The sequence below is a fragment of the Haplochromis burtoni genome, unplaced genomic scaffold, assembly GCF_018398535.1.
Source record: "Haplochromis burtoni strain Fernald_Lab_line unplaced genomic scaffold, NCSU_Asbu1 Contig_60, whole genome shotgun sequence".
NCBI lineage: Eukaryota > Metazoa > Chordata > Actinopteri > Cichliformes > Cichlidae > Haplochromis > Haplochromis burtoni.
The window spans coordinates 912,007-924,753 of record NW_024582421.1 but is presented as its reverse complement, the minus strand read 5'-3'; the positions used below and the strand labels follow the sequence as shown (position 1 = coordinate 924,753).

The window sequence follows — 12,747 nt, the reverse complement described above, 5'->3', positions numbered from 1 at the left end:
ATTTTCCCACACGGAGAACTTTTTTTTATTATTAGTGGTACTCTGGCGATGATATACGGGTTGCTTTTATCTATGTAACTGTAAGAAGGCTTTTACTTGCACCCGAGTACTTTAGGATTCGAATACTTCCTCCACTGCTGTTAGCAAATGGGTTTTCAATTGAGTATCGTTGTGTTAAACGTGTTTCTAGTTTTACGCCCTTCTACAACCCCTACTGGCCGTGCAGCGGCAGTGTAGGAGTGTGTGTGTGTGTGTGTATATATATATATATGTGCATATGCATGCTATTTATCCTGATCCTCGAATGTCACTTTATGAAATTTGATCGTTTCATGCCAGTAACTGATAGTCTTTGGTATCAAATGCATCCTGGCATCATAAAGCTGCATTTCTAAATTGCTCCTGCTTTTGTTTCCGTTCCTCCTAAAGCTGTAACTGCAGGCAGTCTAATGCAGCTCTTCAGCTAGACTGAAACATTAGACTTACAGTTCTTCTGCTATGAAAGTATAGGAGTGATGGCTTGATAAACTATGCATTATCCTCTGCTGTGCTTCTCAGCAGTGCCTGAGAGAAGTCGAGGGCTAAGCCCCAGAGGGAAATGGTATGGTAATAGGGTGGAATTGCTGAGGAGGAAGATGGATCTTCTAATGGAGCTGATGTTCAGTCAGCTGTTACTGCTGCAACATGACACATTTTACCTCTGCAGTTTACACTGATGTTGTCTTTACTTTTAAGGAATGCCTTACAGTCTACCTAAAAACAATCATTACCTTTTCATAAGAAAATTAGAAAAATCCAAATTTGAGAGAAAAGCAAGCTAAAGTCAGGCCCTCTTCTGGCAGTCCTTTTGTAGGTAAACACAGGCAGTTCACAGTGATCAAGACTCTGTGCCTAAATACAACTGAACCTTCAAGAACATAATTAATATGGCATTAGTAACACCTTTGTTTACTCACCATTTCAAGGTGGTTAATGGGGCAATCTTGATGATCTTTAAAAGTGTCCAATTAATAAGTATAGATAGCATAATCTATAAGAAATCTACAGCATTGTTTTTATTTCAATATATTTAAACATTTATTACAAAAATAAATTTCATACAAGAACAATTGGCAACTTTTAAATGGTTTGAAGACATGTAGTACGGAAAATCTTCCAACAATTACAAAACAATGTTTTTTTCATCAATTTGTCATTGTTATGTTATTATCTCACAATTTACAGTCAGGCATCTCAAAATTTCTATTTACCAACTCAAATTTAGAAGAAAATATGATCCTAAAATTTGAACTTGAAATTTTGACTTATGGATGGTATTTTCTTTCTGTCTTTTTTTCAGTGTCGGAAACAATAATATACAGCCAAAAGTTATAAAATGGTGCCTAATATGTAAAAGAAATGAGTGTAAAAGAAATACTGAATGCAAACAATGACAAAGAGAAGAGGAGATCTAAGCAAACCCCCTGCTAAACAGGTCAAAGAGGACACGAAGCACTAAAGATAAATCAAAAATGAAAGAACAGTTTTAGTGATTTTCAAGTTATACACTTATTAAAAACTGTCATATAGTCTGCATATACTTTGTTAGATGAGGAGTCTATATCCATAGATCAACTTAAATGTGCACAGTGGTTGGTTCCTTACAATGGCTCTGTCAGATCTTTACCCAACATGAGTATTAAAAAAAAAATCAGCTGACAAAAGTAAATAAGCGGAATGACTTTCTTTGTAAAAAAAACCCCAAAACATTTAGATTGAGCCAGTAACAGAAGCTATGCTCTTATTTGGTCAGACCTGCAGGTTGGGGAAAAAACTGCTAACATGAATGTGATAAAACAGCAGCAGCTGACAGGAGCACAGATGCTGTGTGCTTATTTTTACCATTCATTATAATTTGTAGTGTTAGCACAGGAGGTATTGTGTTTAATTGCCACGCAAGTTATCCATTCATGTCAGCATAAGCTCTAAATGCCAACATTAATGTGCCCAGCAGGTTCAAACCTGTCTGTACTGGTCAAAGTTTGAAGCACTGAATATTTAAACCTGATATCAGTGCCCAATACTCACCTAATACACATGAAGATGTAAGGACACTTCCACAGTCTCCATGACAACCTATACTGTTGCTGTACATATGCATGTTTTTTTTCCCCTCTTACTGTCATTTTGTATGTCCATGAAGTTCTCCCATAAAAATCTTACAATACAGTGTACACCAAAATGGAGCTATGAACAGTGAGGCTTTATGTCGTCACCTTCTCCTCGCTTCCCGTATTTCCTTTCCTTTCCTTCCAGCGTTACTTCCAAAGGCTCCAGGGTATTTCAGTGACCCATGCAGCATCCTGCTTTGAAGTGATGTGAACATCTTCCAAACTAAATGTTGCAAGAAGTCAGTGAAAGTGCTTCTTTAACAGCATAATGGAATCAATCTTTGCTTTACAAAAACCTGAAGGTGGTCTCCAACATCACACTTTCTCAAAGGGGAATAAATGTTGCTCTTGACCCTTCTTCTCTCGTTTTGTTACTTTCTTCTTCTTCAGTCCGCTGGCATTTCCACCATCCTCCTCTGCTTGTCTGTTCTGAGGCCAGGACATTGCTAGAGTCTCAGATGCCGTCTTAGCTCCCGGACTTTCACCCTCAGCAGCCTCCTCATCTGAGGAAAACCCTTCGGCGTCACCTCCATGAGCAAGGCTCCCCAATCCCTGGTTCTTCTTGTTGTAACGCTTTTTAAGCCTTTCTCTGATCAGCAGTCCTTTCACCAGCAGAGTCCAGTTGGAGATGGCCCTCTTCTCTTTTTTCTAGATATTGCAAGAAAAGAAAAAAAATTAAGCCTGTCACGTACAGGTTTCTACTTGAAAGTAACAGCTGATACTTTGTGTTAAAGTTCCCACCTAAACTACATAATCTGGTAATCTTACAGGGTTGTAATCAATAATTGTCAAATTAGTGATATAAAAGAAAACACACCTCTTTCTCCTTCTGTTTCTGAAGCTCTTGTTCTTCCACCCACGCAGCTCTGAGGACCTCCTCGTGCTCCTCACACGCAATGTAGCCATCAGTGCTGAAACACACACAGGTGAGCAAATATCCCCTTAGCTTTGACATGTTTGTAACAAGTGCATTTATTTCATTTCTTTCTTTAGGAGTAAAAACATCCTGATTTTGATCTTTTTATTTTAAACACTGAAATGATTCAATGCAAATGCTCACAGAGAGGGATTTTACCCAAAGCCAACTAATGAGATGAAAATAAGCTCGCTGGAAACAATACAGATAAATTTGGAAAGCAACTAATTAAGCTTTCAAAAAACCCCCAAAAAAACTAAACAAAACCCGCAGTTGTGATTGAAATTTGAAGATACTGTTATCAGTATCTGCCTTCACAACTAAAACTTGAAAACAAACACAAACTGTTTTTTAAGAAAATATCACGATTTAATGAGTCTGTCTAGGAATCAATAATGATGTGCACGGGTCAAAAAATGCATGATTTTGTTTGAAAGTCCCTCAATATTGTGAAATTCTAACTCTCGGTGCAGTTGTTCATCCTGAGATTCTCCTGTATGACCGTATCCATCTGCTTAATTGTGTTTACACCCCACCGAAGGCTCCTCAGAGTCATCTTACACAGCGTGCGAGTATCCTCCATGGAAGTCGAAACCTGTGACTGCAGGCGCTGCGTCAATGTTCAGTTTCCTGGCCACGCGGTGCAGGTTGGGCAACCTGATATGAACACAGCCCACCGGCAACATACAGGGTTTAAACAGGTAGACATTACCGTAGTCATTACGTGGGACCTGAGGAAAACATACAAAAACACAATGACACTGACACTTTATCCTGTTGGTTCTTATGTTGCTCATAAAACTTTGTTTCGCTTAATCTTCTGAATGTGATGCTCAATCCCACACATATACATACCTTCCCATCCACGGCTATCGGCGGCTGGTACTCTTCAGTTTGCCATTCTCCAAACAGAGCCAGGTCATTCTCATCCTTCAGCTCAGACGTCATCCTGGCCTTACGGGAACGATTAGAGAAGCCCTTCACCATCTAAAAAGGAAAAGACGTGTTTATATTGTGAGTTCATAAAGTCACCAAAGCATTTCATGTTTCCATTATCTGTGTGTCTATTCAGTATGCAGCAGCCTCAGTCTGTTATGATTCCCACTTCCTGTCACCTTGACGATGCCATTGATCCAATTGATCCAATTAATCCAATTAAGCCGAACTAGGATTTAATAGCATCAGTGCTACAAGAAGAATTCAATACATCTGCACTCAGCAGAACATCAATGACAGGAAAGGAAAGGTTTGCAAGATTTTACACCTTATATCATTTCATAATTACACCAGTCATTCTTCAAGACAAATATATCTCTAGCAATAACAGTTTATTCATGGGGTCAGGTTTAAGATCTGGGAGCAATATTGGTAGCATTCCATCAATTCCATATTATTAGTCCTTGTCCATGTATGCTTTATTCCTGTTGACACTTCTCATCAGTATGTCCTGGTTCCTAAATGCCTGATGTGGACCTTGTTAAGCTGGGCAATGTCTGAGCCGGTATGGCTTTGGCACTATATCTCTCGCTCATGTTCTGAAGTAGGCTTGGGCGGGCCTAGCTAGGGGCCCTTACTGCATGCATGCCCTTATCGAGATTTGAACCCCTGGCTTATTGGCTTATTGTCTGGGATAAACCATGGAGCATCGGCTAATAGATCACGAAGATGGCCCCTGAGATGAGCTGCTACAAGAACACCTCCGGCAGATGAAGACAGACAGTGATGAGGAAAAGGAAGAGTAACAAGCACGGCCCATTGACAGATGGGAGGCACATCCAAGTGATTGGGACAGTGTACTGGAACATCTGTACCACATACACAACCAAAGGTGTGTGAGAAAAACAGGGATAAAGTCCAGTGGGGGTTTGAGTTCCAGATTGATAAGCACCTAGTGGTAAACCAACCTGACATAGTGGTGATTGACAAGAAGCAGAAGACCACAGTTGTGACAGATGTGGCAATCCCAGCAAGCAGGAACATCAAGAAGAAGGGGCATGGGAAAACACAGAAGTACCAGGAGCTGAAAGAACAGCTGGAGCAGATGTGGAAGGTAAAGTCCAAAGTGGTTCAAGTGGTAGCAGTACTCAGTGCAGGCTTGATCACAGGGCTGGTTCATTTAGAAAAACTGTGTTTTCATTACCAGGATAAACTCTCCTCCTCAGTCATGAAACATGCTAATGAACACTGCTCAGCTACAACTGCCTTCAGGTCAGAGTGTGACTGAGTTAAAAACAAACTGATGTAACAGAGAAACTAACCACAAATGTCTCCTTTTGAGGAAGGGAAGAGAAGCAAACAAAAAAGAGCTTGCCTTGTATGGCTCCTCCCCTAACCGGACAGTCCTTGCTTCTTTCAGCCACGTGTCTCTGGAGTGCAGGGTGTGCACACAGTCCCTAGAGATGGATAAAGATTTAAACAGGACATGAATGACGACAGTCCTTTTTTTCCCTCTCACACTGAAATCCCAGTTTTCCCTTGCTTTTTGGTTTAGCGATAAGACATAACTAACTAGGTTAACACAGACTGCACAGTATAAAAAGCATTATGTGCGATGGATTTCGAGGTATACTTGAACTAAAATGCATCTGTGATGAAAGTTTAACTAGTTACCGAGAGTATACTGGCTCCCCTCTGCAGTATCCCAGCACAGTGGCTGTAGGAGGATAGATGGCCTCATATTTCAGCAGGTGTCTCTTTAAGGCATACAGCGGGTGGTTCTTATACTCCGCTACAGACACTGGCAGAGGTTTGTTCAGAAGAGTTTTCTGGAGCTGGGAGAGCAGAGCAAAGAAAGAAATTGAAGTAGGTCAAGACATTGTTTCCTTTCATGCCATTCTTGCATTGTTAACGATGGGAGTAGCTGATGGGCTACAGCAATTTCTTGACTAGGAGGAAAAAATTCAATGTTAAAAATAGAGTAAAATCCCGTGTACATTGAACATTTCCTGCTAATCCATATGATGCATACAGGACATGTGATGTGGCCACTGGTTTTGGTAAGAAGAATTGTGCAGAACAGTGAAAAAAAAAAATCGGAGTCACCTCCTTGTCTTCCTTTATGTCTTTCTCGTCCTCGGGTCCCAAGAATGGCTCAAGCGTTTCCTCCCACCAGTCATCATCCACCCGCCTCTTCCTGGATGATGTCATCCAAGTCGGGTCATACTTCTTTCCCAGGTCTTTCACAAACCCGTCCCCGTCCACAGACACCACATATGTCACCGGTGTGGTTGCATTCCGGTAGCAGAGTTGAGGAACTCCAACACCGTGATCCACATCTACGCAAACCCAGGAAGCTGTTTTCTCCAGATACACCTCTAACCACTCGTCTGCACCTGGGCCTTCTCTCTTTGCCCCACTCCTCCTTTTTGTTCCATTGCTCGTTGTTCCTTCTCCTCCTTCTTCCTCTTCTTCTTCCAAGTCTCCATCCTCCTCATCTTTTACCTGTTTTTTACCTCCACTGCTTCTTCTCTTTGGAGCTGCAGTATTTCTGCTGTGTGTGCCCTTGGCCTTCCCTTTCCCTTTATTCCCCTTTTTAGATTTAACCCCACTCTCTGAATCCTCACTGTCATCCTCACTGGTGGCTTGAAACTCATCTTCGTCACTAAGCCCTCCATCCTCCTCCCCTTCGCTGTTGCTCTCTTCCTTGTAGCTGACCTTTGAGGCAACACTGCGGCGTTTTGAGTTCTTTGGTCTCTGCCCCCCTGATACTACAACTTTCTTCTCTTCCTCCTCATCCTTTTCTTTCTTCTTTGCTTTCTTTCCTCCTACGTCTCCTTTGATCGTTCTCCCTCCTGCTGGTCTCTTGGTGCCAGGAGAAATCTTTGGCTCAGGGGAGTTTGTCTTGGATGATTCCTTGCTTGTGTTGCTCTTTTCTGGGGCACCAGCAGATGTTCTAGCCCCTTTGGCCTGCAGAAATGAGATATTTCCAACAGCATGTTTGTAAGAACAGAACAACCTTAAAATCAAATGGCAGACACCACTGCATATGCAATACTGCAATGAGTTGAAATACTGTATATAGAGGCATATGTAAGTGTGATAAAATTGGTGGCTGTATCCTTTTAATAAGAACCTGACACCACAGCTTAGGCTGTACCTTTTGTATTTTCACTTATATTACAGTTTATTCATTTTTTACAGGTTGAAGTATTAGGTAAAGTGCAAAAGTATTTGCTCGTCTGCCTTCACATGCATATGAACTTGAGTAAAATCCCATATGATGTTTTTTCCACTCTTTCCAGCTACAACAGCTTCAACTCTTCTGGGAAGGTTTTCCACAAGGTTTAGGAGTGTTTATGGATATTTTTGACCATTTTTTCAGAAGTACATCTGTGAGGTCAGACACTGATGTTGGACGAGAACGCCTGGCTCATAATCTCCGCTCTTACTCATCTCAAAGGTTTTCTTTTGGGTTGAGGTCAGGACTCGGTGCAGGCCAGTTCCTCCACACCAAACTTGCTCATCCATGTCTTTGCTGACCTTGCTTTGCACTTATGCATTTCCATTGTTCTAGAGTCCAGTGGTGGCGTGCTTTACACCACTGCACCCGACACTTTGCATTGTACTTGGTGATATTAAGGCTTGTATGAAACCGCTTGGCTATGGAAACTCCTTCACTGAAGCTCTCTACACAGTGTTCTTGAGCTAATCTGAAGGCCACATGAAGTTTGGAGATGTGTAGTAACTGCAACCACCGACCCAGCTCTGTGATTTTATGTGGCTTGCCACTTCACAGGCGAGTTCATAGCTGGGATTAACAATCGCCTGTGGAATATTTAGTAGAAAGTACATTTCATGACTGGACTTGTTGCACAGTTGGCATCATATCACAGCACCACACTGGAATTCACTGAGCTCCTGAGAGCGACCCATTCTTCCACAAATGTTTATACAAGCAGTCTGCATGCCTAGGTGCTTGATTTTATACACCTGTGGCCATGGGAGAGACTGGAACACCTGAATTCAATGATTTGGATGTGTGAGTGAATATTTTTGGCAAAATGGTTTATTTTTTAATAGAAGGCTTTAAAAAATGTGTTCTATACATTAAACTGCAGCAGTTATCCAAACGTGACTGTTGTAATTATACCGCAGTGTCTTCTTAGAGGAAAAACAACAAACTGTCAGTACCTTGGCTGATGGGGCTTTGAAAGGAATCGGCTGCAAAGAAAGGACCAATCGGCAGAAGAGCTGCAGAGAGCGTAGGACCAAGAGAAACAGCTGCAGGAAACACAGGTGCATAATTATTTATTTTTCATTTGTACGTCGAACCAGGGGCAGTGTTTTATAGAAAATGGACCGGTTTCATGCCAAACTACTAACGTGAGTCATCTCCTCGTGGTTTCTGGCTGAGAGGCTTGCCAGTCGCCTCTCGAGGAGCCTCTGGGGGTCCGGACCCTCTTCACAGGGAAGACTGGAGTTGAGGGTAAATGTTGCTCTAAACCTGGGAAAGAAGAGAGCCAGATGGATGGAAATGGAATCATAAGATATGGCGATAATTATAGAAGGCTACCAGTGACTGATGGCTTCTGAATAGTAGCTCTATTGTCCCTATTGTACAAATTTCTTGGTTTTACACATTCTAGCATTAAAATAGTTTCAGGAACTTCACATTTATAAGTACATACCATTTAAGCAGCCCAGAGAGGTAGTTTTGGTCGATGCGCTTAGCTGCCATGGTGAAGTGGGCAGGCAGCAGCGACAGAGTGACGGCCAGCAGGTCTGGTTCACTGCACAACCTGTTGCGGAACATGGCGCTGGCAATCAGGCACATGAGGTGGACCTAAGAGACCAATCAAAGGTTCGGAATGTCAGGGATGAGCTAGAGAAGCACCATGAAAGGAAAGGTAGAACTAAACAGCGTGTTTTCACCTTGTGGGTGTCTATCAGCAGGTCCTTCTTATATCGGTTCACCATTCGCCTCAGATACGTCTCAAGTTCCGCCTGCTTTTTTTGCCTGGCCAATCAGAAATCATGATTATTGGGTTAAAACAAATATACCATTAACTGCACACCCATAGATAACGCATTTTCCACAAACTAATCACATAAACACACAATTACAGGTCCCTCTCCTGACACCTGTGGAGAAAATTCATACTAATGTACATTTGAATGAAACTCCATGACCCAAAAATGTTTTCCTGAATATAATGAAAGGATCGGGAGTTTGGAGACATCAGCTAACAATGTCTGGAGCTACATTCAGATTGTTTTGATATAAACAAAATCTAATTAAACTCAGAGCATGAACACAATGAAACTTTATTTAAATTATGCTAGTGATTCCTGAGTTTTAATAATGAGGTTGATTTGTTTTGATTGACTTTTGGATGTCTTCCTGTGTTCATTTCATTTTACAGATTAACACCTCAACTGTTTAAGAAATAATATCACAAAAAAGTCTGTTTTGCAACTCTTTTTTTAAAGAGCTATTTTATTTTCAAAAGTTTAGAATTTTATGTTGAGCATGTGCATATTCTATATTCACTTACCTCTTTCTGACTTCTGGGGTCTCGATCTCAATCTCCACAGGCTCAGAGGGCAGGACGGGTTCTAGAGGCTCGAGTGGACCCAGCGGCTCAGCTAGCTCTGATTAACACACACACACTATTCATTTCCTTTGTTTTCCATTACTCCCTGCTTAGCATAGGAATAAAAAACAAAACAAAACAAAGTGTTATTACAAATGTTACGGATTTTACACTTACCTTCCACTTCTTCCCAATCATCCTCATCTTCCTCCTCACTGTCCTCCCCTTCTTCTTCTTCTTCTTTCTCTGGTTTCTTGGTGTTCACCTTAAGCCGTGGTGGGGAGGTCACCATATCAAAGTCATCTTCGCTATCATTCTCCTCCATAATGGGTGACTCAAAGTATTTGCTGGTATTGACAGCAGAGCTGGTGTCAGATTGGGAAGACAATTTATTTCCTGCTGCTCGCTTTGAGGGCGCGCGGGGCTTAGGGATGACCTTCCTCTCTATCTTTTCCTCTTTATCTTTGATGTCCTCACCTGGTAAAACAGATTGAAAGATGTTTTGAAGCCTCTGTGCTTGACTGAGAATAAAGGAAAACACGTCAATACAAAACAGAAGTACAACCACCCTAAAAATGTATTATATTGCGAGCCAATTTTCTGCATGAGGATGTTTTTTCTTTCTTTTTTTGCTACAGAAAATTGACAAAAGTGCCTTAATTGTCTGGAGAATCATTTTTGTGCCACTGTAGGAAGTGCAACAGCATTGTTTATCTGAATGAAAACCACAGTTTATGAATGATTTACCGCAAAGCATGAAGGGAAGTGCTGATACTGGCCTATGAGTACATAAGATGGATGACCTAAATGCCTCTAACACTGAAGAATAAAGAAATCTATATGAATTTTTGATTCTTTAATCCAACGGAGGAAAAATCAACAATAAAAATGAAAAAAAAAATTCCAGAAAAAATATTGGTTATTTTAAACCAGATGCTTGTATTAGCCTAAAATCTGAAAATTGGTTTATCACTACTATATACACCACAGAGATAATGCTCTTATTCAAATACACGTCAGAGATCACGTCTGAGAAGCTGCAGATAAACCAGCAGGATTAAGAAGTTAACACACACACTTACACCATCTATGCACAAAATATGGTTGGTGTTTTGGTATGTGGAGCACAGATGTGCATCCGGGCCAGCAGATCCACTTCAGCAACCATGCACATCCTTAAGCAGTGCACCTGGATGCTCATACAGTGCCTTTATGGTTATGGCCATAATAGCTCGATATTATGCATTGCCTCCAATAAGCCGAAGCTTTGCAGTGATGTGTGACATAAATTATATTTTTGTCACGTTATAACTGCACAAAAACTGCTTCTCAGAGCAGTCAGAGGGAATGGATGACAGAGGATGTGTTTTACATTTCAATTATTTTATAATATTGTGAAGTAGTATTTTTCATTTACTACAACTAATGCTGATGTTAGTCATCTGTGTGAAACTTTTCCTCAGATGAACGTGTGTAAGTTTATTCATGAACCCAGGCTCACTGTGCACAGACCGCTTAGCTAACCTCCCCTGTACTTCACTTAATTTCCTAACTATTGGGGGCCAGAGGTTCCATTTATTTAATGACAGACACACATTTTAGGCAACTCCGACTTTTCATACCAGCATCTTTCTTCTTCGCTCTTGTTTTTGCCCCGCAGCTCTTCGCTTTCAGCACCTGCTTCAGTTTCTTTGTGTCGCCCCCCGTGTTTGCGCACTCTCTCCTCCTCGCCATGCTAGCTGCCGTCAGTGGAAGAACTTTCTTTGAATAATAATATCCAGAGCTAGACGAGCAGTAGTCCTTCAGAGCTCCACATGCTGTTGTATAAGGGCGAGGAAACAGCAGTTACCCAACACTGCCATTCAGGAGTTTTCATAATACAAGAAACTGCACCCGGTTGTTGTGGAGGCCGGACCTTGACGTCATATCCGCTCTCCTGTCTTCTTCTTCTTCTTCTTCTTCTTCTTCTTCTTCACTAAATAGATCCAATTCAGCTCCCTATAATTACAAGTTAACACCTGGATATTTATAAGTAGGCTGACACCAACATTTGTTTATAAATGGCTTTATGGTCTTATACATATATATACATATATATATATAAAATGTGGTGTTTCAGGGAGGTGTAATACCACTTTTGGGCACTAAGGGGTGGTGTTGTGCTTTCCATAAGGTTTTCAACTTCGACAAAGGTCAGCTCCACATGCTCCTGGTAGTTAGGTTTCATATTCATACTCGTTTTTAACAGCCAGTGATCTCTTTTAGGTTATATAAAGAAGCATTTAGCCAGAAGCATGTTCAGTGTGTTCAACAGTAGAAAAACTACAGTAGAGACACAGTATCAGAAGAACCTCTAGCTACTGTACATGTTTGATGTAATTTAGTGGTAGCTAAGCATGTTTGAAAGGGCTGATGTTCAGTGTTATCAAAGAGGCTGTAACTGAGCACGCGGTGTCAGCAGTGGAAGTCAGTGGTTGTGCTGAGAATGAGAGTGAGAGGTTGAAAAATGAAAAACACTGTTATCCACTGTGTAATGCAAACTACTCTGAGCTCCACTCAATAAAAGCAGCCAAATATGATTCATGAAAACTTTTTAAATGGTCTTCGGTTGATAAATGGATTTTTTTTTCCCCCACAGACCCCAGTGTGCCCGGAAGCATGTGTTGAGACGAAGCAACAACCGGAAAGAAAACAGAAAAAAAGTCAGTCACGAATTTGGATTGGACTTTAATACATTGCTGAACAGATTCTGCATGATCACCAGGGACAGGAGACCATTAACAGGCCCGTTCAGCTGTCTGTCAAAATCACCTTGTTTGCAAAGAAAAAAACAATCCTTGGCAGAAAGGTAGAGAAATAAGAAGCAGAAAAGCTGGTGTCATGTCATGTGAAGCAGAAGTAAACTGTGTTATTCTAGGTATTGTGAACAGGGATTTCCTCACAGTTATTTTCTAAAACTTTACACAAGCAGATATCAGTGGTTTTTTGGGAGGTTGTGTCAACTGTGTCACTGCCTTCCACCGAGCAAGATGCTGTTTTTTGGGGGGATTTTTTATCCCACTGGAGCCCTGAAAAGACTTAAGTGGGTAAACGACGATGCCTGAGCGCATTCTTCATCTTGTTATTTTGCGCCGGGGTCTGCGTGACT

At 41.2% G+C, this 12,747-nt stretch overlaps 1 protein-coding gene across 2 annotated transcripts; it reads right to left on the bottom strand.

The window, feature by feature from the left end:
* Positions 1-471: 471 nt before the first annotated feature.
* Positions 472-11,527, bottom strand: xpc (xeroderma pigmentosum, complementation group C). Of its 2 annotated transcripts, XM_014338580.2 has the most exons (14): positions 11,222-11,527; positions 9,777-10,076; positions 9,561-9,657; positions 8,938-9,022; positions 8,694-8,848; positions 8,389-8,509; positions 8,197-8,286; positions 6,109-6,972; positions 5,677-5,837; positions 5,378-5,459; positions 3,922-4,053; positions 3,628-3,797; positions 2,968-3,061; positions 472-2,798 (listed from the first exon to the last, which is right to left on the bottom strand). In XM_014338580.2, the coding sequence occupies exons 1-14, from the start codon at positions 11,331-11,333 to the stop codon at positions 2,466-2,468; spliced, it is 2,796 nt and encodes a 931-aa protein (XP_014194066.1). In that variant the 5' UTR covers positions 11,334-11,527; the 3' UTR covers positions 472-2,465. The 2 variants fall into 2 exon arrangements, with proteins under 2 accessions (XP_014194066.1, XP_014194067.1); XM_014338581.2 differs by lacking the exon at positions 6,109-6,972.
* Positions 11,528-12,747: the final 1,220 nt, after the last annotated feature.